The following is a 23,816-nucleotide window of genomic DNA, read 5'->3' as shown; positions in this document are numbered from 1 at the left end:
GCCGGCTTCGCTCAGCGCCTCTCCTCATGCGAGGTGCTGTCGTGATCCACTCGTACAAGCGGGGGAATCGTGATGGTTCGTTAACTGATCTCAGAGTGCAAAAACAGCACGGAGAGGGGATTGCAGTATCAGTCAAAACAAATGCACTTTTATTGAATGCCCACAGGAAATGCGACAGAGGGATTTAGAAAGGAGATAAAAGAGAGAGAGAGAAAGAGAGAGGGAGTATACCTACCAAACTTAGAGAGGAAATCTTTGGTGGTCCATACACGGGGAGAATTGTCACGTCGGGGAGATATCAAAATCCTGGTTAACTCAGGGATCTATTATAGTCCTTTGCTGAGTGGGGGGAAACATTCTTGAAATCACTGAGGGGGACAGACACAATAAATAATAAACCTATTGAAATTGCTGAGGGGGAAAAGGTATTGAAAACGGGTACAGACAGTCCATGTTCTCTGTAGGCTAAGTCAATATCAGCAGTGAGCAGGACCCATTGTTTCAGGACTGGTTTCTATGGGAAACTAGGTCCAGTGAACACATCTGCAGGCAACACTTAGCTGGCACCCCCCGTATCAGAATTATAGGGGTCTCAGTCCTTGGGAGGGGGCTTCAGTCTCTATCCGTCACAGTGGTAGTGAAGCAGATGAAGGGCTTTCTGTGGAGGGATGACCAAAATTGCCCCAGCGAGTTTATTTGGCCAAGAGGTGGGAAAATTCCTGGGCTATTGTCACGAAGCAGGTGTAAACATATAAGGCATGTTGCCCCTGACAGGCCCTGCTAGAAGCAGTCACGGTAGGCACAGGTGAGAACAATCACTTGGCAGGCCACAATTCTGCTCAGGGGCCTCAGGATCTTGGCGTACATCCACCACTGGTAGGCCAGAATTCCGATCAGGGTCCTCAGGGTCCCCGTCTCTGTCCTTGCAAAGGTCGTGAGGCAAATGAAGGGAACTTCAGACCGTCTTTCACAGGTGCCAAAAAGGAAAAGCCGCTCCGCCACTCCTGTCTCTTCTGCCCACAGCACGGCTAGCTGAAAGTGGCAAAGAAAGCACAGTTCACTGTGGATCTTGCACGCATAGCCCTGGCTGCATGAGCACTCCCAGCGCCTGACCTGAGCACATGGCATCAGCTGTGTGGCTACTCACAGCACTGGGACGACTCCACCCTGTGGCACAGCCCTGGCCAGGCTGGGAAGAGCACAGTGGTCCCCTCACCACCCCGCACAGGAGAGGAGGAAAGAGGACTTTAATGCATTTTCTCATTCTTAATTATGTCTTCTCAGAGGCGTTACTATTCGAATTGGCCAATGTGTCAGTTGTCAAAGCCTTCAGAGATTGGCTCTCCTGGATGGAGTGGAAGTTTTGATGAGCTTCTCTCTCAAAAGTAGCCTCTGTGGCTTCCTCTGCCCCCAGTAAAAGCCAGAATGTGTGAAACTAATACAAGAGTTCATAAATCTCTTCTCAGAAACCTGGCATCATCCTTCCACCTCTCCTGTCATCTCAGGGTGGAAATCATCTTAAAGAACTGTTCCACAGCTGCTCTGTGGTCTGGGCCACCTACAGATGAGCTTTCATCTCCTAGAGATGAACTCCCCAAGTGAGAGGGGACAGGCCTGGATTGTGGGAAAGGAGAAGCCTCTGCAGGTCTGAACAGTGATGTGCATGTGACACATCTCCTACACGTGACACATCTCCTGAACATGCGGAAGGTCCAGCCAGAGGGAAGGAACCAAAGTGCCGTCCCAGAGCCACCCCTGCCTCCTTCCTGGGGCACTCTTTACTGTTCCTCTGATAGAGATAGATGGGAGTTATCTGGTGATTCTGTGGACTTGGCAGGAATTCTGTGCTTGGTAGGCAACCTTTTATCATATCAGGGATTACACATTCACCGCCCAGCACATTAAATAAAGATCCACGGTTGGGCTGTGCCACAGCACACTTGAAAGCACAGACTGGGTGCTGGAGCTCTGGTGCTCTTGGGGATTTCCTTCCTTGGAGGCCCTCAGCTGATCCCTGCAGGAATGGCTCCGGGGCTCAGTGCTTCTCCACCAGTTGTGCTTCTGCTCCTGTCCCTGCTGAGTCTGGCTGCTGCTGGGAAGCTCCTGGTGGTGCCAGTGGATGGGAGCCACTGGCTGAGCATGCGGGAGATGCTGGACATGCTCCAGCAGAAGGGACATGAGGTGGTTGTTGTGGCACCCGAAGTCTCCATGCACATCAAACCATCAAAGAACTTTGTGATGAAAATGTACCCAGTTCCCTACACAAAGGAAGAGATGGATAAAGATTTCAAAGCATTTTTTCATGGTTCATTTGAAGAAGGAACTTTTTTTGGCAGATTTTTTCACTTACTTGAAGGTATGAAAAGACTCGGTAACTTTTGGGTCTCCAGCTGTGAACAGCTCTTGCAAAACAAAGAGCTCATGAGGTACCTTGAGGAGAGCAAGTTTGATGCTGTCCTTACAGACCCTTTCGTGCCCTGTGGGGTGATCCTGGCTGAGCATCTTTCCCTTCCTTCTGTCTATTTCTTACGAGGAATCCCATGTGGGTTGGATTTTGATGCCACTCAGTGTCCAAATCCTCCTTCCTATGTGCCCAAGGTGTTTACAGACCTTACAGACCGCATGACCTTTCTCCAGCGAGTCAAGAATCTGCTGTTTGACATCCCAAAGCTTTTCCTCTGTCATTTTGCCTTTGACCCATTCTCAAAACTGGCTTCAGACTTCCTGCAGAGGGAAGTGACTGTGCTGGAACTCTTACGGAAGGGCTCTGTTTGGCTCCTGAGGTTAGATTTTGTGCTAGACTACCCAAGACCCTTGATGCCCAACATCATTCCAATTGGAGGAGTAAACTGTGCTCACAAGGAGCTGCCTCAGGTGGGTCACACTCTGTTTTAATTCATGCCATGATTGGTTTCTGTGTTCAGGAGGGTGGAATTCTCTGTTGTGATAGGAATCAAGTTTCTTTTTTGGGTGAGTGAGCTGAATCCTCACGAAAGGAACTGTTTTTCTCTCACTTCTGATTTTCCACATCCTTTGTAGGCAGCTGTTCCTTCTGGCTTTTAATTGGTTTGCAGTTGAAGGGAATCACCAGGGTCTTCTGGTGAAGGTCTATGATGGCTGTTGATGCCACCAGCAAAGGGATTGTCAGAATTTGTGGACCGTAGGACAAAGTGTAGGGTTCCTTTAATGACCGTCTCCAATGGGATGTTCCAGAGACTGTTAGAAACTCTTTCCTGGCTCCAAATCCCATCCCTGATGCCTGGAGCAGGTCTGATTTAACACATCCATTACAGCTTGACTGGCAGTGAGGGTTTGGGTGTAGCCTTGTGCATGATACCAACTGCTCCAATGTGCCGTGTGCTTGGGTTCCCTGGGATGCTGGCAAGAGCCCTGTGAGAGTTCCTCCTGGACAGTTTCTGTTCTTCTCTGGGGGAGAGCCTGGAGAGTTGGGTGAGTACTTTTGGTGCCCTGGCTTTCTCTTAATTCATATTCCATAGGAGTTGTGTGGTGCAGGGTGGGATCACAAAGCCCAATGTGTGGCAATTCCACCCAGCTTGAAGTACAGAGATAGCTGTGACAATTTATGGACATCCCTGTGTACAATGGGATTGGCCACCTGAGCATTCACACAACTCCACCATGGCTGGACACCATGGGTGCTTTGTCAGGGACAAAACCAAGGCCAGAATTAGGCTCTGAAGTGTTCTGTGGGAAGTCACCCTCAAAGAGAGTTTGTAAATCTCTGCACAGAAACCTGGCATCATTCTTCCACCTCTCCTGTCATCTCAGGCTGGAAATCATCTTAAAGAGCTGTTCCACAGCTGCTGTGTGGTCTGGGTCACCTACAGATGAGTTTTCCAAGTGAGAGGGGACAGGCCTGGATTGTGGGAAAGGAGAAGCCTCTGCAGGTCTGAACAGTGATGTGCATGTGACACATCTCCTACACGTGACACATCTCCTGAACATGCGGAAGGTCCAGCCAGAGGGAAGGAACCAAAGTGCCGTCCCAGAGCCACCCCTGCCTCCTTCCTGGGGCACTCTTTACTGTTCCTCTGATAGAGATAGATGGGAGTTATCTGGTGATTCTGTGGACTTGGCAGGAATTCTGTGCTTGGTAGGCAACCTTTTATCATATCAGGGATTACACATTCACCGCCCAGCACATTAAATAAAGATCCACGGTTGGGCTGTGCCACAGCACACTTGAAAGCACAGACTGGGTGCTGGAGCTCTGGTGCTCTTGGGGATTTCCTTCCCTGGAGGCCCTCAGCTGATCCCTGCAGGAATGGCTCCGGGGCTCAGTGCTTCTCCACCAGTTGTGCTTCTGCTCCTGTCCCTGCTGAGTCTGGCTGCTGCTGGGAAGCTCCTGGTGGTGCCAGTGGATGGGAGCCACTGGCTGAGCATGCGGGAGATGCTGGACATGCTCCAGCAGAAGGGACACGAGGTGGTTGTGGTGGCACCTGAAGTCTCCTTGCACATCAAACCATCAAAGAACTTTGTGATGAAAATGTACCCGGTCCCCTTCACACAGGAAGAGTTGGATAAAGCATTCCAGGCCTTTTTTCATGGTTCATTTGAAGAAGGTTGGGTTTTGAAGAGATTATTTAAATTGCACAAAGGTATGAAAACTCTCACTGATTGTTGGGTCACCAGCTGTGAGCAGCTATTGCAAAACAAAGAGTTCATCAGGTATCTTGAGGAGAGCAAGTTTGATGCCATCCTTACAGACCCTGTAGCAACTTGTGGGTTGATCCTGGCTGAGCATCTTTCCCTTCCTTCTGTCTATTTCTTACGAGGAGTCCCGTGTGGGTTAGACTTAGATGCCAGGCTGTGTCCCAGTCCTCCTTCCTATGTGCCCAGGGTGTTTACAGACCTTACAGACCACATGACCTTTCTCCAGCGAGTCAAGAATTTGCTCTTTGACATCCCAAGTCTTTTCCTCTGTGATTTTGCCTTTGAACCCTACTCAAAACTGGCTTCTGAGTTTCTGCAGAGGGAGGTGACTGTGGTGGAACTCTTACGGAAGGGCTCTGTTTGGCTCCTGAGGTTGGAATTTGTGTTAGAGTATCCAAGACCCTTGATGCCGAACATCATTCCAATTGGAGGAGTAAACTGTGCTCACAAGGTGCTGCCTCAGGTGGGTCTTAATCTGTGCCTTGATTGATTTCTGTGTTTAGGAAGGTGGAATTCTGGGTTGCGATAGAAACGAAGTTCCCATTTCACTCAGGTTTCTAATGAGTGAGGTGAATCCTCAGTAAAGGTACTGTTTTCCTCCCACTTTCTTGCTGACTTTCCACATCCTTTGTAGGCAGCTGTTCCTTCTGGCTTTTAATTGGTTTGCAGTTGTAGGTAAACACCAGGGTCTTCTTGTGACCCTGTACTAAGGATCTGTGATGTGACATTGATTCTGCCAGCCAAAGGGATTCTGAGCATTTGTGGACAGTAGAACAAAGTTTTGGTTTTGTATAATGAGCAGTTCCAATGGGATCTCCCAGAGAAACTTAAAAACATTTTTCTGGCTCCAAAGCCCAGATCTGATGCCTGGAGCAGGTATGATGTGACACATCCAGCAAGGCTTGACTGACACTGAGGGATTAGCTGCAGTCTTGCCCATGATACCAACCAGTCAAATATGCCATGTGCTTGGGTTCCCTGGGATGCTGACAAGAGCCCTGGGCACAGGGCCTGCTGGACAGCCTCCTCTGCTGCTCCAGAGGTGAGCCTGAGAATTTGGATGAGTGCTTTTGGTGCCCTGGCTTTCTCTTCATTCATATTCCTTAGGATTTGTGTGGTGTAGGGTGGGATCCCAAAGCTGCTGTGGCTATTCCACCCATCCCCACATTGGGGGGCGGCTGTGACATGTGACAGACATCCCTGTACGCACTGGGATTGGCCACGTGAGTATTCACACAACTCCACCACTGCTGGACACCATGGGTGCTATGTCTGTGATTAAAACAATGCCAGAACTAGGTCCTGAATTGTTCTGTGAAAAGACCCCCTCAAAAGTGCTGATAAATCTCTGCACAAACCTCCTGCCAGTGCTCTGGTGCTCTTGGGGATTTCCTTCCCTGGAGGCCCTCAGCTGATCCCTGCAGGAATGGCCCTGGGGCTCAGTGCTTCTCCACCAGTTGTGCTTCTGCTCCTGTCCCTGCTGGGTCTGGCTGCTGCTGGGAAGCTCCTGGTGGTGCCGGTGGATGGGAGCCACTGGCTGAGCATGCGGGAGGTGCTGGACATGCTCCAGAAGAAGGGACACGAGGTGGTCGTGGTGGCACCCGAAGTCTCCATGCACATCAAACCATCAAAGAACTTTGTGATGAAAAGGCACTCCGGCCCCATCACGCAGGAAGAGATGGAGAAAGATTTCAAGATGTTTCTACAAACTTCATTAGAAGAAGGGCCTTTTCTGAAAAGATTTTTTAAAGTGTACCAACATATGAAAAGACTCGGTAATTTGGCAGTCAGCAGTTGTGAACATCTCCTGCAAAACAAAGAGCTCATGAGGTACCTTGAGGAGAGCAAGTTTGATGCCATTCTTACAGACCCTGTAATACCTTGTGGGGTGATCCTGGCTGAGCATCTTTCCCTTCCTTCTGTCTATTTCTTACGAGGAATCCCATGTGAGTTAGATTTTGAAGCCACTCAGTGTCCCAATCCTCCTTCCTATGTGCCCAGGTCACTTTCACAACTGACAGACCAAATGACCTTTTTCCAGCGGGTGAAGAATCTGCTCTTTGACACCCAAAACCTTTTCCTCTGTGATTTTGCCTTTTTGAAGAAGGATCTTTTCTGGAAAGATATTTTAAAGTATTTGAAGCTGTGAAAAAATTCACTGATTTTGGATTCTCCAGCTGTACAAGTCTCCTGCAAAACAAAGAGCTCATGAGGTACCTTGAGGAGAGCAAGTTTGATGCCATTCTTACAGAACCTGTAATACCTTGTGGGGTGATCCTGGCTGAGCATCTTTCCCTTCCTTCTGTCTATTTCTTACGAGGAATCCCATGTGAGTTAGATTTTGAAGCCACTCAGTGTCCCAATCCTCCTTCCTATGTGCCCAGGTCACTTTCACAACTGACAGACCAAATGACCTTTTTCCAGCGGGTGAAGAATCTGCTCTTTGACACCCAAAACCTTTTCCTCTGTGATTTTGCCTTTGAACCCTACTCAAAACTGGCTTCAGAGTTCCTGCAGAGGGAGGTGACTGTGCAGGATCTCTTACGGAAGGGCTCTGTTTGGCTCCTGAGGTTGGAGTTTGTGCTAGAGTATCCAAACTAGCAGCAAATTTCAGGAGTCTGAGCAGCCACAGTGGCTTGGCAGGTGGCGCTCAAATATGACAAAAGTGCCAAATGTTTTGTTATAAAACACGAAGCTTATCTGGTGCATCCCTCAAATTTATCAGCTGCCTGAACTCTGTTGCTGGTTATGCAGCCTTTTATTATATCAGGGATTACACATTTACCACACGGCAGATAAAGCAAGGATACAAAGTTGGGCCATAGCACAGATTGCTTAGAAGCACGGAGCAAGTGCCAGAGCTCCTGTGCTGCTGCGGGTTTCCTTCCCTGGAGGCACTCAGCTGATCCCTGCAGGAATGACCCCAGGGCTCAGTGCTTCCACACCAGTTGTGCTTCTGCTCCTGTCCCTGCTGGGTCTGGCTGCTGCTGGGAAGCTCCTGGTGACATGGGTGGATGGGAGCCCCTGGCTGAGCATGCGGGAGGGGTTGGACATGCTCCAGAAGAAGGGACACGAGGTGGTCGTGGTGGCACCCGAAGTCTCCTTGCACATCAAACCATCAGAGAACTTTGTGATGAAATTTTACCCGGTCCCCTACTCCCAGAAAGAGATGGACAATGCATTGAAGGAATTTTTCCATATCATGTTTGAAGAAGGATCTTTTCTGGAAAGATATTTTAAAGTATTTGAAGCTGTGAAAAAATTCACTGATTTTGGATTCTCCAGCTGTACAAGTCTCCTGCAAAACAAAGAGCTCATGAGGTACCTTGAGGAGAGCAAGTTTGATGCCATTCTTACAGACCCTGTAATACCTTGTGGGGTGATCCTGGCTGAGCATCTTTCCCTTCCTTCTGTGTTTTTCTTACGAGGAATCCCATGTGGGTTAGATTTTGAAGCCACTCAGTGTCCCAATCCACCTTCCTATGTGCCCAGGTCATTTTCACAACTGACAGACCAAATGACCTTTTTCCAGCGGGTGAAGAATCTGCTCTTTGACACCCAAAACCTTTTCCTCTGTGATTTTGCCTTTGAACCCTACTCAAAACTGGCTTCAGAGTTCCTGCAGAGGGAGGTGACTGTGCAGGATCTCTTACGGAAGGGCTCTGTTTGGCTCCTGAGGTCGGAATTTGTGCTAGACTATCCAAGACCCTTGATGCCCAACATCATTCCAATTGGAGGAGTAAACTGTGCTCACAAGGAGCTGCCTCAGGTGGGTCACACTCTGTTTTTAATTTGTGCTGTGATGGATCGCGGAGTTCAGGAGGCTTGAATCTTGTGTTGCAGATGACAATCGCGTTCCCATGCCAGGTGGTTACATGAATGCTCAGGAATTTTTCTCTCCCTTTCCTTTTGTATGCAGCAGTCCTGTACCTTCTCACCTCTAAAGTGTGCTCTGCATTTGCTGTTTTCATTTCACGTATTCAGAGCCACCTTGTGTGACTGTGTAACTTGGTGGTGTCTTAGTGAGTGACGAACACGTCTGTGGGGCTGTGAAAGCCTTGCAGTCAGGTGCAATCCCTAATTAGCAAATTGTTGTAGTTGGGTCTGGTGTTTACTGAGAAATGCACCTCAGGCTTCTGTCCTTGTTGCCTCACTACGTCATTCTTTGCTGGTAAATTTTTGTGCTTCTTCACCTGGGTATTTCCAAAGCTGGAATCTGAAGGAAGGTGTCAGGCTGGGGGCTCTCAGGTTGAGAAGCAGCCCTTCTGTTTGCAGGCAGATCTAGGAAAATAATGGTTATGGCATTTTGCAGTCTAGCAGCAAATTTCAGGAGTCTGAGCAGCCACAGTGGCTTGGCAGGTGGTGCTCAAAGATGGCAGAGCTGCTAAAATTTTCTTAATAGAAACACGAGGCTTATCTGGTGCATCCCTCAAATTTATCAGCTGCCTGAACTCTGTTTGCTGGTTATGCAGCCTTTTATCACATCAGGGATTACACATTTACCACACGGCAGATAAAGCAAGGATACAAAGTTGGGCCATAGCACAGATTGCTTAGAAGCACGGAGCAAGTGCCAGAGCTCCTGTGCTGCTGCGGGTTTCCTTCCCTGGAGGCACTCAGCTGATCCCTGCAGGAATGGCCCCAGGGCTCAGTGCTTCCACACCAGTTGTGCTTCTGCTCCTGTCCCTGCTGAGTCTGGCTGCTGCTGGGAAGCTCCTGGTGGTGCCGGTGGATGGGAGCCACTGGCTGAGCATGCGGGAGATGCTGGACATGCTCCAGCAGAAGGGACACGAGGTGGTTGTGGTGGCACCTGAAGTTTCCCTACAGATCAAACCATCCAAGACCTTTGTGATGAAATTTTACCCAGTGCCTTTCACTCAGGAAGAACAGGATACAGTTTTCAAAGGATCAGTAATGGATTTATTTAAAGGAGGACCTTTTCTGGAAAGAGTTATTAGACAGTACCAACAGGCAAAGAAGACCTCTGCTCTGTTCCTGGCCACCTGCACACACTTAATTCAGAACAAGGAGCTCATCAGGTACCTTGAGGAGAGCAAGTTTGATGCCATCCTCACAGACCCTATCCTCCCATGTGGGGCAATACTGGCCGAGTATCTTTCCCTGCCTTCCGTGTATTTCCTGCAGCAAATTCCATGTGGTTTGGAATATCAAGCCACGCAGTGTCCCAATCCCCCTTCCTATGTTCCCAGAGTATTTACAGACCTTACAGACCGCATGACCTTTCTCCAGCGGGTGAAGAACATGCTCTATGACATCCCAAATTTCTTCCTCTGCGATGTTGTCTTCCAACCTTATGCAGAACTGGCTTCAGAGTTCCTCAAGCGGGAGGTGACCGTGCCGGATCTCCTGCGCCAGGCTTCCATCTGGCTCATGAAGCTGGACTTTGTCTTGCACTTCCCAAAACCCTTGATGCCCAACATGGTTTTGATTAGTGGAGTAAATTGTGCTTACAAGAAGCTAAGTCAGGTGGGTCACCCTGTGTTTTCTCTTCTTGTTCTTGCAGGTTTTGGAAATGTCTGGAAAGCTGAAACTCAGTTTTCTTTAGAAAGGAGGATTTCAAACTGCTTGTGCTTTGCAGGGAAATGCTGGTTCTGGTATCTGTGAAGGATTATCAGAGTACAAGGTTGGATAAAGTGTTGTATATGGAATTAGCTCTGTGAGACTCTCCATTGGTCCTGTGCCTCTGCTCCAAGGCAGCTTTTGCTTTGGAGTCAGCTCTTGGTGTGGTGCAAGACACACTTTGTTTTGAGGAGCACTCCATTTATCATCTGGCTGATTTCCTCAACAATTGTCTTTTTTTTTGTTGTTGTTGTTGGTTTTTTTTGTTGTTGTTGTTTTTTTTGTTTTGTTTTGTTTTTGTTTTTTCCTTTTCCTGTGCTTTGGCTTGTCATAGGCTCATCAAACATTGTCACCTGGAAGGACATTAGAGGCCTCTCTGAGAACCTCTTGTCAGAATATATCCAGGTCAGCTTGTTCCTTTCTCTCTTTTGTCCAGTTTTAAGTATCTCCTCTAGAGAACACACCTTATTATATCCAATTGATTCCTGCATCCAGTTTGAATTTTCCGTGTTGCAGTGATTGTTGCCTCTTGTCCTGTCACTGTCAATCTCACTTTTTTCTTTAATTTTTTGTCATCTCCTGCATTCAAGCTGTAGTGCACCTGTCCTGTGATCCTATGACAGCGAATTATTCCATTCCAGAGGCAGAACTTTGCATCTGCCTTTGCTGACCTTCATGAGGCTTTTATAGGCCCATTTTTCCATCTCATGTATTCCAGGCCAGTGATGTTCCTTAGTTAAATTTCTATCCAGCATTGAAGAAACAAAGTATAAGTTACTTTATTCTTCTAAAATTAATTCATGTCAGCCATTTTTTTAATGTGTTTTCAAATAGATTTTGTGGTTTGCAGAGTCTCCTCATGGATTCTATTTTTAATAATAACTATTCCTGTTGGGTTTTTCAGATATTTGCTTTACAAAATGCTGAAATAAGTCTGATATTTCAGAAAAAGCCCAATCTCACACAGTAAAAATGGAGGATTTTTAAGACAATTCAAACTTGGCACTCAGGCTAGGAAAGCAGAGAGGGAATAAAGTTCACAACTAAACCTATGAAAATAATTATGGCAGAGGTCTGTAAAATCTGGAAAATCGTAGCTTAAGTTGCAAGGGGAACTGATAGTTTCTCCCAGTATTTGTCCTGTGACTAACATTGAGATGCAGCAAGCTTAGAGCAAACAAAGGGGAGTATTTTTTCACACCATGGCCCAAAAAACCCCAAATCACCCTCTCAAGAGGTGCAGATTTTCTTTTTTGTAGACAAACCCTCTGAATTTAAAAGGGATTTAGGGGGTTAATAAGAGGTACAGGCTGCCTGCCAGGATTTGTAGGCTTACAGGAGAGATAATCATGGATTCCCTTAGCTCAGATATTTTCTGTACTGTTTCCAGCTTACAACCGTGGCACTCAGCATTGTACTTTTGCTTGACTTTCTCCTGCTATCTCACCTTTGGAATGGGCTGGGCTTGTGGACTTCAGTCTCTGCACTCATAAACATGTGGAGGGTGTTCATGTGCTGCTCAAAATCCAGTGTCACAACTTCTATGAACTTTTGCTGAACTTTTGTGAACTTCTTTTTTTTTTTTTTTTCCATACTTTTCTGAGCTTGGCCTCAACAGTTTGGGTTGAGAGGATTTTCTTACCTCTTCAGTGTTGTTTTATAGGGTTTTATTTTAGTGTCTCACAGATGATACAAGTTTGGCTGAAATGTTAGCAGAACTTAACTAGGTGGGAGTAATTAGGTACCAAATATGAGGATTTAAGAGGCCTTTATGCAGGGTAAGAGTGTTTCTGCAACTCTGAGTTCACTACCTGAGTATGTACTGCCACCTTAAGGCTTGTTGAATGCTGCATCACCTCATTATTTGAGATCTTTTTACCACAGAAATGTGGAAATGCAGCCCTGGCAGGTGAGAATCCCTTCCCTCCACCTCCTGTAGTTTTTGATCTTTCAATGCTACCCCACTGCCAGCTAGAGCTGTGTTCTGATTCACCAGCTGCAGAATGGGACTGCATCAAATTATGGAACTGTTAAAGTTGGAAAAGCCCTCTAAAATCAGAGTACAACCATTAATCCAGCACTGCCAGGTCTACCACTAAGCCATGGCCCCAAGTGTCCCATCCACACGTTTTTTGAACGTTTCCAGGGATGGTGATTTCACCACTGCCCTGGACAGCCCCTTCCAGTGTGTGGCAACCCTTTCCATGAAGAAATTTTTCCTAATATCCAATCTAAACCTCCCCACTGATGTCTGAAACTCCTTCCTATTTAGTGCATTTTCCATAAACATTACAGTTCTTCTTGCTGGCTTTTAAGAACCTCTTTTCTTTAATAGGCCACATGGACGACCTCCTCTCCAAATAAACATTTTAGGACACACTTAGTCTTAATCTTGGAATAACACTTAGGGTTAGCCTTGGAGTGTATTTATGACACTCAGGTGCCTTTGGCAAAGGTAGCTATTTCATGGATCAGATTTCCCATCATTCCTACCTGCTCCAAGAGAACCCTTCCAGGCCTGGAGAGACTGCTCAGAGTTCACTCTGTTCAGGAGTGCTTGGTTGGGGGTCTAAAAGAATCTGTCTTCTCCAGCCAGCTCTTGTCCATGTTACCATTCCCGTATTGTATTGCTTTTCTAAACTTGCAAACTTTTGGCATCCAGCTTTTCCCTGCCCATGTGGAAAATTCCTTAATGGCAGGTGAGATCTGCTTGGCCAGGCCCTTGCCACGAGTATGGACTTCCACTTACCATGTACCACAGTCAAGTCTTCTGAAATTTGGGAAAGGGACTGTTATTAAGAACTTTCAAACCCATTTTCCCCATAGCCTCTCACCCCGAGCTCCCGTGGCCCCTCTTGAGCAAGAGCCTCATATTCTGCTGCATCATTGCTTTTCAAAAAGATGTTTAGCCTTGAGCCATTCACCTATGAACTCTGATGGCCCCTCTTGAGCACAAACTGTGCTTTCTGCTCTATCACTGCTTTGCTAAAAAGGTGAAAGGTGGTTGGTTAATGTGTTACCCAAATTTTGGTGACTCCACTGCTCCATGTGTCAGCTCCTGCTTGCCATAGAGGACATTCTCTGAACTCCAGCCACCTTCCTGAGAAAAGACTGGGGGGTTAGGTCTTGCTTGTCAAAAGTGCAACACAATTCTTGTGATACAAGCTCCGTGGAGTGGCCATAAATTTGATTACTGAATTGAATCTGGTCCAGGACACTTGAGTGCACAGTGAGTCACTTGAAACAACCCAGCCCAGCAAAACCTCTCCATGAAAACTGCTTTTTCTACTGATTATTCTGAATAATCTGAGATAACCTAAATGAATAGCAAAGCATGGGTGCCTTGATAGCACTTTAATCAAGGCTTTTATCAGCAATATGGTCTTTGAACTCCAATAACTTGTATCAGTAAACATTTTGTAGAAATAAAACATTGAAGTCCATCACAATATAAATGAGGTACAAGGAGATTTTTCTTCATACACTGCTGAACAACGTAAGGAGGAGCAGCTAGTTTCTTTTCTTGCCCCATGACAGTTATGTGGAGGCACCAAGTACATGCTGGGCTTGTGCTTTTCCTTGCTTTCTGGAGTCTGGCAGATGGTGGGAAGCTCTTGGTGGTGCCTCAGGATGGAAGTCACTGGCTGAGCATGCGAATAGTCCTGGAGAAACTCTGGGAGAAGGGTCACGAAATCGTGGCCGTGATTCCTGATGCTGCCTTGCTTTTGAAAAGCTCCCAGTCCTTCACCATCAAAACATATTCAGTGCCTTACACCCAGGAGTTTGTGGACCAATACTACCAGAAGATGGGGGAAGATAGCTTTGAGACCCTAAAGATCTCATTTTTACTCAGCAACATCACGGAGCTGACCAACATGTTCACTTCTGCTTGTCGGCATCTCTTATCTGACAAAGAACTCATGAAGTACCTCCAGGACAGCAAATTCGATGCCATCATGATGGACCCTGTGCTGCCCTGTGGGCCAATTCTGGCTGAGTATCTCTCCCTCCCCTCTGTGTACTTCATGCGAGGCCTTCCTTGTACCTTAGACTACAAAGCCGCGCAGTCTCCCAGCCCTGTATCCTATGTGCCCAAGACTTTATCATCTCTTTCCGACTGCATGACATTCCCTGAGCGTGTGAAGAACTTCCTAATCGGGCTCTCAGAGCCTTTGCTTTGTCACCTGTTTTATTTGAAATACGAGAGCTTGGCCTCCGAGTTCCTGCAGAGGGATGTAACGATACAGGAGCTGTTCAGCCAAGCATCAGTTCTGCTGATGAGATACGACTTTGTTTTTGAGTATCCGCGCCCCGTCATGCCCAACATGGTCTATGTTGGAGGCATCAACTGCCTGCAGAAGAAGCCACTCTCAAAGGTTTGCTGTTGCTTACCCTGAGGGTGGTGTTGGTGCTTGTTCAAGATGTGCTTTCTTTAAGTGTTTCCTGTAGTGATATTTGTATGCTTGAGGTAGGTTGTAATCAAATCCCAGGATGGCATGGGAGTGGGAAACTTAGGCTTTGAGATGATCACAAGGCTTGCTGAAGGGTTTCTCTCCAGAAGAGCTTAGGTCAAGTTGTCACCATCACTCATGGCGTGCTCTATGTCCAGGCAAATGATAAAATAATTCTAGGTCACAGGATTTAATATCCCTAAGGGATGTGGAATGCTGGTTAATTGTAGGATACTTGATTGGACAAAAATTGGAAATATAGAATTAACTCTGTGGATATACCCAGGCACTTTTGCTGTGCCGCTGAACATGAAGCTGGGCGAAGCTCAGAACATCAGGAGAGGGGATCAGGCTGGGTTTTAGGAAAAGGTTCTTCCCCCAGAGGGTGCTGGGCACTGCCCAGGCTCCCCAGGGAATGGGCACATTCCCAAGGCTGCCAGAGCTCCAGGAGCGTTTGAACAATGCTCCCAGGGATGCCCAGGCTGGGATTGTTGTGGTGTGTGTGCAGGGCCAGGGGTTGGATCAATGATCCCTGTGGGTCAGGAAATTCTAACAGGATATTCCATGATTCCATGCGCACCACCAGCCCAAAACCAGGGGTGTGCAAAGACAGCAGAGGGAGCTCCGTTGCCTCTGGATTTGGGCAAGCAGCAGTGCAAGATAGCAAATAAGAGGATAGTTGGGAAAGGAAGCCTTCAGGATTGTAACTACTGTCCCTTATTCAGATTCCCCTCATGCTGTGCAAATAGTGCAGATTTCCCCGGGTCATTCTGCTTTCAGACATTGTAATGTTGTGACAGCAGGAGTTACTCTCCGCTTACAACACTTTTACTACTGTAAATTCAGGGCTTTCACTTTGATAACTGCTGTGATAGAGCAACAAATCTGGAGATAAACCTTTACAACCCACTCTATCAAACTTCTGTCAATCTTAGCTTCTTGGTTACACTCTGGGGGCACAAAGCGATCCAAAGGTCAGATTTGTGCCTAGTTTCATGTCCAGTCAGTGCAGTGGACTCAAGGCAGTGGTTTGATCATTAACTGGATGTTAATGATGTAGTGATTGCTGGGTCAGCCCCATTCATATCTCTCATTCAGCCTCTCAGCACCACAGGCTGTTGGTCACTCCTCCCTCCTGGTGTCAGTCCAAACATTCAGCTTCACTTCAAGGCACCCACTCACTGAAAGCCTTCCCTGTGCACAGATGATAAACCCAATATTTACCCACAGTTAAAAATTACCCCAGTTTCTGCCTGTTAAAAATTAAAAGCCCACCTTAGTTAAAATCCTAGTGGGAAGCACCCCGTGATTCATTCCTCATCCCCGGCCGCAGTTTCACCACCGTTTATAACTTCGCTAGCGGCACCAGGGAAATGGTTTCTCCAAAGCCAGGATTCCTTTCTCTTGACTCGTGGGCTGTGTTTTTCCTGCTGCTGTGGACCTCTGGTGAAGGTGGGAAGCTCTTGGTCATACCCATCGATGGCAGCCACTGGCTCAGCACACTCCCGGTCGTAGAGAAGCTCAGGGACAAGGGACACGAAATCGTGGTGGTTGCACCGGAGATAAATTTGCGCATCCATTCATCCCCAATTTACACCTTGAAAACCTACCCGGTGTCCTACACCAAGGAGTTTGTGGAGGCAGAGTTTAAAAAGATGGGCCACAGGAGTTTCACACCTCAACCCTTCTTGGAAAAACTCTCTAAAATTGCCAATTTTACAAGCATGTTCTTGGATTCCTGCAAGCGTCTCCTGTCCGATAAGGAGCTAATCCAATACCTTGAGGGAAGCAAATTTGATGCCATCTTTATGGATCCCTTCTTCCCATGTGGGCAGATACTGGCAGAACATCTGTCCCTGCCCTCCGTGTACTTCCTGCGGGGGCTGCCGTGCAGCCTGGAATTCCAGGCCACCATGTGTCCCAGCCCTCCTTCCTACGTCCCACGGTTCTTCACACGCTCCACGGACCGCATGTCCTTCTGGCAGCGCCTGGGCAACCTCCTGGCCACCCTGGGCAGCTCCCTGGCCTGCTCTGTCCTTTATTCCCCCTATGATCCCTTGATCCGGGAGTTCCTGCAGCGGGAGGCGGCAGTGCCGGAGCTGTTCAGCCACGCCGCTGTTTGGCTCATGAAATATGACTTTGTCTTTGAGTACCCCAGGCCCCTCATGCCCAACATGGTCTTGGTCGGAGGCATAGGCTGCACTCGGGAAAACAAATTATCCCAGGTTAGTTCCCGTTTTTCCTCGAGTTTAGCTGTGGGTGCGCTGTGAGCTCTTTCCGGGAGATGGAGCTCCCAGGCTGGAATAAAGGATGCCAGGCGAAAGTGGCTGGGAGTGCATTTTGCACCGCTGCATCCCTTCAACAATGAGGGAAAAGTTATTTTGTGGGACACCTCTGCATTCCCAGTCAAACCTGCACAAAAAAAAAAAAAAAAAAAAAAAAAAAAAAAAAAAAAAAAAAAAAAAAAAAAAAGAGGGAGCAGCTTTTTCTTTTCCATTTTTCCTGTCTATTTCCATTCCCTTTTCCTTTTTCCTGTCTACAGCTTCCTTAAGAGGGGCAGTGGAGGGACAGCTCCTATCTCTGCTCTCTGTGGCTGGGGACAGCACCCAAGGGAGTGGCTGGAGCTGTGTTGGGGACGTTTAGGTTGGATTTTAGGGAAGGTTCAACCCCCAGCGGGTGCTGGGCACTGCCCAGGCTCCCCAGGGAATGGGCACAGCCCCGAGGCTGCCAGAGCTCCATGAGGGCTTGGACACCTCTCTCAGGGTTGCCCAGGGCGGGATTGTTGGGGTGTCTGAGCAGGGCCAGGGGTTGGATCAATGATCCCTGCGGGTCCCTTCCAACTGAGGATGTTCCATGAACTTCAAACAGTTCAGGCAGGCTCGAATTAAATCCCCACCACCAGTGAAGCAGCACTTCTCCCACTTTTGTGTAAAATACTCTGCACTGCAACTGTATTTTGCTTCAACTGTGCCAAAATTTCTCAGTATGGGATATCTTCCACTTTGCATTAGGAAATCCTCCTAATTCTCTTATTTTTTGCATGAGTCTCCACTGCAGATATTTTGTAAAAGTATGAGCAGGTGCTGATTAAAACCACTGCTAAAATAACCTGCATATCCCCAAAGCAGGGCTTCAAAGAGTTTCCTCATAGAAGGAAAACTTCTGAGCAGAAAGTCAGACCTTGGAACTCAAAAACATCTAAAAAACAAAGTAAAACTGAAATCCTACAGAATATAAATAGGATTAAATATGCCTTGAGACAGCAACAAAAATATGGAAAAGAGCATAAACTGACAGAGTCAGTCTCTGTTGTCCCTGCCCATGGCAGGGAGTTGGAATGAGACAATCTTTAAAGTCCCTACCGACCCAAAGCATTCTACGGTTCTCTGGTTATCCAATCAGATCCCACAGATAACATGGCAATTGCCAGAATTACAGAACCATTTCATTGTTTTCCCCTTATTTAACTCTGATGCTTGCAATAATTTCCTCCAGTTTTGCCTTTCCTTCCTTGGCTCAACCAAACATTTTTCTGTTTCAAAGAATTTTTGCTCCAGCCTTGGGCTGTTTTTTTCTGCTTCATTGGAATCTTTTTGTTCCTGGATTCCAGTGCTAGATCTCCTTTTATTATTTAAATCACTCAAACAAAAGAGAGACAAAACTGGCAGCAGTTCAGTGTTATCACACCCAAAGCAGATACAATAAATCCAGATATCAGAAATTTGAGTTACCTGCTGTCACAACCCTCTTCCAGGATTTTAATTCTCTCTTGTAGCTGCTTGGTCTGGAAAGAAGAACATCAGTTCTGAATCCAGGTTTGGGTTAAATGTGCCCATTTTTACTTTCCAAAGACTAATTTTCTTTAGGATCATAGGCCAGGTTGGGGTGGAAGGGACATTAAAGCCCATCCAGTCCAATCCCCTGCCGTGGGCAGGGACACCTTCCACTATCCCAGGTGGCTCCAAACCCCATCCATCCTCCCCTTGGACACTGCCGGGGATCCAGGGGCAGCCACAGCTGCTCTGGCCACCCTGTGCCAGGGACCTGTGAGGCCTCCCCACCCTCAGAGAGAAGAATTTCTTCCTGATGCCTAACACAAATTTTTCCTCTTTTGATTTGAACTCATTGCTCCCTGTCCCATCACTCCAATTCTTCATGAAGAGTCCTTCTCCAGCTTCCTTCTGGGCCTCTTCAGAGGAAAGGGGCTCTGAGGTCTCCACACAAAAATCTTGTCTGCTCCAGGCTGAACAGGATGTCCCAGCCTGTCCCCATAAGGGAGGTGCTCCTGTCTCCTTGTCAACTCCATGGTTCTCCTCTGGACTTGCTCCCACAGTCCCATGTCCTTCACACGTTGATGACCCTGGAGCTGGATGCAGGATGCAGGTGTGGTCTCATGAGAGGGGGAGAATCCTGTCCCTGGGCCTGCTGGCTGTGCTGCTTTGGATGCAGAACTCTCAGTAACAACTCGTTTTCCTGGTAACAATGTTGTAGTGCTCACTGCTTGTTCTGTTGCCTTTCCAGAGAGTTTTGTGGGAACGTGGCAGCAATTCCAGCCTCTGACAAGAGAAAGGGCTTTGACTAAAGGCTTGCTTTCCTTTGGCAGGAATTTGAAGCCATGGTGAACGCCTCTGGAGAACACGGCATCGTTGTTTTCTCTCTGGGCTCCATGGTGTCCGAGATTCCTATGAAGAAAGCCATGGAAATCGCGGAGGGCTTGGGAACAGTCCCTCAGACGGTACCAATCCCCTCTTCCCCTTCCAGCAGATCAGCTCCACGCTGGTCTCAGGTCCTCCCTCCCTCTTCCTGTTGGGATCTGATGTGGGCTTTGCTTCCCTTGCCAGGTCTTCTGGCGCTACACAGGCAAGGCACCCCCCAACCTGCCCAAGAACGTGAAGCTCGTCAAGTGGCTGCCTCAGAATGACCTCCTGGGTAGGTCTGACACACCTGGGCTGACACCAGGCTGGTGCTGCTGCTCCAGGGCTGCTGTGGTGAGGCCCCAAGGGCATCATCTGTGGGTCAGGTGTGAGTTACCGTCCCCTGAGCCAGCACTGCGGGTCACAAACCTTCCTTTGCCGTTGGAGCCAGAGCTTGTCCTTTAGGAACTTAGCTGGGAATTGCCAAATTATGAAACAACTCTGAAAAGGTTTTCCAACACTCCAGTACCAGTCAAAGATGAGAGTCTTTATGTCTGACTAAGCAGTCTCAACAATCAGCTGTGCTTTTTTCCTATCTTTTGCCTTGAAGAGACACTTCATGGTCCTCAAGGGAGCGCTTCCAGGCAGGTCTTTGGGCTTTTAAAGTGGTGGAATTGTTGCCAGGATTTGCTGGTAACAGAACAGGTTCAGCTGTGAGAGACCTTCACTACCATGGAAGAGATGGTGAAAAACTAATTGGTGGCAACATTCTTTTTAACCTCTCCTGGCTCTGGTTTAATCCTAAAGTTGGAGGATTACCCAAAACCGAGACAGAGGTCTACAAAGTTCCAATCCCTAAATCTGGCCATGAGGGATGATGCTCACAACAGCCCCAAATCTTTGATTTATCCCAACCACAGCCCTTTTTGGTGCATGTTTTTTCCCCAAGGACGTGTTGCTGGGAGTCAGCAATTCCAGGAGCTAACACAAGCCTGCGTTTCCCTCCACAGCCCACCCCAAGACTCGTGCCTTCATCACCCACGGAGGCTCCCATGGTGTTTATGAGGGAATCTGCAATGCAGTGCCCATGGTGCTGATGCCTCTCTTTGGGGACCAGATGGACAACGCCAAGCGAGTGGAGTCCCGGGGAGCAGGGCTGACCCTGAACATCCTGGAGATGACTTCCAATGACATCTCCAATGCCCTGAAAGCAGTGATCAACGACAAAAGGTCAGTACCAGAGCACACCCTTCCCCCTTCTTACTGTGTGGCCCCAGCACATTGACTTCCAGCTTAACAGGGTGTTTTTCTCTTCCTAAATGGCTTCTTTGATCAAAAGTTTGGATTTGATAGCAGCTGCTTCCATGGAGAAGCTGATGCTCACCCTGGGTTAACTTCAGGCTGTCCCCTTTAGGGGAGAAGAAGTGGCTGAGAAGGGAGGCTGCAGGGAGCAGGGGAGATGGGCTGGGAATGCAATGGAAGAAGTCAAGTTGCCAAAAAAATTGTGTCACCTTCCTAAAGCCAAGGCAGTGACAGAGGCATTGATACAAGTGGCAAACAGCTTTTGTTCCCAAACCTGTGGTGACTCAGGTCAGTGGGGAGCCTGAAAAGGGTTTATCAAACATATTTATCACTCATTTATCTCACAGGTGAGTTTTCTCAGGCATTTCCTCCCCCAGTGCTCATGAGGAAATGAGGAATTCTGTGAGCACAGAGAGCCTTGTCTGGCTCAGCAAGGCTGGACAATCCCAGCACAGAGCAGGAGGGACCTGCAGGGATGCATTGAGGAAACCCAGGGAACATCACAAGGCTGCAGTCAGCACACCCAAGGGGCTTAAAGGCAGCACAGAGATTTCTTTCAGAAGAGCTCTTCCCTGCTCCCATTCGAGGATGCCAAGGACTAAGAAACTCCACCACGTTCCTGAGAAATAGCAGCTTATTGACATTGTTCCCTACCCAATTTTTGTGGCAATAATAGCAATAACACTACTACTAACAAAAACAATAATAATGCAGCTGGAAAAGCTAGCCAGCTTTTCCACCCCCAGTCTCCCCTTTTGGCCAGAGACCTTCACCCACCCCAGAGATTCTCCTTAGAGCTCAAACTAAGCTTTCCCTGGTTTTTTTTTGGGTTTTTTTTTTTTTTTTTTTTTTTTGGTCATTGGAAGCAACACTTCCTGGGCCTGTAACTTTGCTGTTGCCCTTCTCAAGGGGCTCAGTAGCACAAGATCCCAGAGAAGCTGTGACTGCCCCATCCCTGGAAGTGTCCTGGATGGGGTTTGGAGCAATCTGGCCTGGTGGAAGGTGTCCCTGCCCATGAGGGATAAGCTTCACGGTCCCCCCAACCCACCCCCCCGTGATACTGATGCCTTGGAGTGGCTACCTAGAACAGAGGCTAGAAAATATTAAGATAATTTAGTGGGTATTTTTAAAAAGCTGGATTTTTCTCTGGTCCAAGGGTTTTCCAGAAGCTTTTTTTTGTCCCATCTGGGGTGCCAGAAAACTGATGCCTTGGAGTGGCTCCCTAGAACAGAGGCCAGACAAGGTTAAGAGAATAAAGTGGGTATTTATTGTATTTATTAAAGGCCTTCAGTAGATACACCTTGGGCAGTCAGAAGCCTCCCACAGGCTACACCCAAGATAGATGATGGTCACAAGTTTTTCAGACAATTGTAAGTTTGGTCCATTTACATATCAGGGGTTAATATCCCAATTACAGCTTCAGGTAATGAAGTCACATATCCCAGTTTGCCCCCCACTCCAGTTCACTGTTGTTTACATTTTTCAGGGCCTGAGGCTGTAGGGTGTCCCTGAGTTTCAGGCCCAGAGGAATTGTTTTGCCTGAATAAAATGGGAGAACAGCAGCTGACAGGCTATGGAGTTTTCGAGTTCCACCCTAAAGCAGTACAGGATTTAAAAAACATAAAAGCTAAAATCCTAAGGCATCAACTCCATGTTTGAGCAATGCCTTTTCTTGTAGCAGTGTCAGGTTTAGATGGTGGTTGCTGCTACCTATTTTCCAGTAAGCATCTCCGTGGTATTCACATTCTCTGAACAGAGAGAGACATAATTCTCTCTCCCAGGATTTTTCCTAGGGAAGGCAGTGAGAAACCTGAGAAGAAAACAATTCTTATCTCTATTCACTGCTCCTGTCCTTGCACATGTGGAATGTGTTATGGAGATTGTTTACTGAAAGTGATTTGGTTAAATTGGACACTGGTGAAAGTTGTTTTGAGTGATTAACCAATCACTAAAAGCTGTGTCCTGGCTGTCTCAGACAGTCACGGGTTTTTCTGTAGTGTAGTATCTCTTTAGTATAGTTTTAACATAGTATTAATGTAATACAGTATAGTTTTAATAAAGCAATTGTTCAGCCTTCTCCTGCAAACCAGCCTTTGAGTGAATTTGTGTAATTTCTGGCTCAGCAGTGACACATCTCCTGTGGAAAAGCTGCTTGAGTAAGCATTCAGGCAAGGCAATCAAGTCCACACACACCATACTCACCACGGCTAGCTCAGCCAAGAGAGGCAGAAGGGCCTTTTATATGGTCACTTCCAGCGTGGTTTATTTCTGCTCGATGAAGGGGAAATCAGGCACAAAAGAAGGACCCTGTGCTCTGCACAAGGTTAGCTATGGGGTCAGTGGCCACTGGTTTGAGGGCACTGGCCTACAGGGAAGACGGGGCTGGCCACCAGGGGTACCATAACCAGTGAGGAAACAGGGAAAGGAAAACCATGAGACTTTGGGACATATAGGGAAAGGAACTGGGGTGGATCATAGTGTTGCAAGGTTCCATGGGGAAGTTTTCTCTTTCAGCCTAGCTGGAGACTCTGTGGTATAGTCTTCCCAGGTAAGGCCCTTGGGATTGCCCCGAGGGGTTCAAAGGATTCCACGTTCTCTCGGCAGGTACAAGGAGAACATCCAGCGCCTCTCCGACCTGCACCTGGACAGACCCATCCACCCTCTGGACCTGGCTGTGCACTGGGTGGAGTTTGTGATGAGGCACAAGGGGGCCCCTCACCTGCGCCCCGCCGCCCACGACCTCAACTGGGTGCAGTACCACTCGCTGGACGTCATTGCCTTCCTGGCGGCCGTCACCCTCCTCACCCTCTTCATCTCCTTCAAGTGCTGCCTCTGCTGCTGCCGCAGGTGCTTCTGCAAGAAGGGCAGGACAGGGAAGGCCACCAAAGCCAAGTCCCACTAGCACCTGGGAACAGCAGTAGGTGACCAAGCTCCCGCTCCAGACCCAGCAGCGGGGTCAGGGAACAGCTCGAATTTCACTGCAATGAATAAAACACTGTGATTTTCAGCCAAGGAATGATAGGGATCCTTTGAAATATCAGCACGAGAAGGGCTGTTCCACTGATCTAATTTTGGCCTTTTAATTAAGAATAGGTTGTTCAAAATGCCTTGTGTAGGAGTGCTGCAGTCACTTGGGAAGGTCTGAGTGTGAAATCCCTGGCCTTTGGCTTCTACC

General features: G+C 47.7%; 5 protein-coding genes across 5 annotated transcripts; all 5 read left to right on the top strand.

Annotated features, from left to right (window-relative positions):
• Positions 1-2,022: 2,022 nt before the first annotated feature.
• LOC121333684 (UDP-glucuronosyltransferase 1A1-like) lies at positions 2,023-3,063 on the top strand. The gene is made up of 2 exons (XM_041400259.1): positions 2,023-2,874; positions 3,040-3,063. Exons 1-2 carry the CDS (start codon positions 2,023-2,025, stop codon positions 3,061-3,063), a joined length of 876 nt encoding a protein of 291 aa, XP_041256193.1.
• A 1,222-nt stretch (positions 3,064-4,285) lies between these two features.
• Positions 4,286-5,164, top strand: LOC121333683 (UDP-glucuronosyltransferase 1A1-like). Its single transcript, XM_041400258.1, has one exon. The coding sequence runs from the start codon at positions 4,286-4,288 to the stop codon at positions 5,162-5,164; it is 879 nt and encodes a 292-aa protein (XP_041256192.1).
• A 936-nt stretch (positions 5,165-6,100) lies between these two features.
• Positions 6,101-7,275, top strand: LOC121333682 (UDP-glucuronosyltransferase 1A1-like). Its single transcript, XM_041400256.1, has 2 exons — positions 6,101-6,675; positions 7,059-7,275. Exons 1-2 carry the CDS (start codon positions 6,101-6,103, stop codon positions 7,273-7,275), a joined length of 792 nt encoding a protein of 263 aa, XP_041256190.1.
• Positions 7,276-9,309: 2,034 nt separating this feature from the next.
• Positions 9,310-10,850, top strand: LOC121333681 (UDP-glucuronosyltransferase 1A1-like). Its single transcript, XM_041400255.1, has 2 exons — positions 9,310-10,161; positions 10,845-10,850. Exons 1-2 carry the CDS (start codon positions 9,310-9,312, stop codon positions 10,848-10,850), a joined length of 858 nt encoding a protein of 285 aa, XP_041256189.1.
• A 2,943-nt stretch (positions 10,851-13,793) lies between these two features.
• On the top strand, positions 13,794-23,543 carry LOC121333677 (UDP-glucuronosyltransferase 1-6-like). Its single transcript, XM_041400252.1, has 5 exons — positions 13,794-14,630; positions 19,309-19,440; positions 19,547-19,634; positions 20,350-20,569; positions 23,246-23,543. The coding sequence occupies exons 1-5, from the start codon at positions 13,794-13,796 to the stop codon at positions 23,541-23,543; spliced, it is 1,575 nt and encodes a 524-aa protein (XP_041256186.1).
• The last annotated feature ends 273 nt before the right edge of the window (positions 23,544-23,816 follow it).

The sequence above is a fragment of the Onychostruthus taczanowskii genome, unplaced genomic scaffold (assembly GCF_017590055.1).
Source record: "Onychostruthus taczanowskii isolate IOZ18803 unplaced genomic scaffold, ASM1759005v1 scaffold176, whole genome shotgun sequence".
In the NCBI taxonomy this organism is placed as follows: domain Eukaryota; kingdom Metazoa; phylum Chordata; class Aves; order Passeriformes; family Passeridae; genus Onychostruthus; species Onychostruthus taczanowskii.
This window is presented reverse-complemented; position numbering and strand designations above follow the sequence as displayed.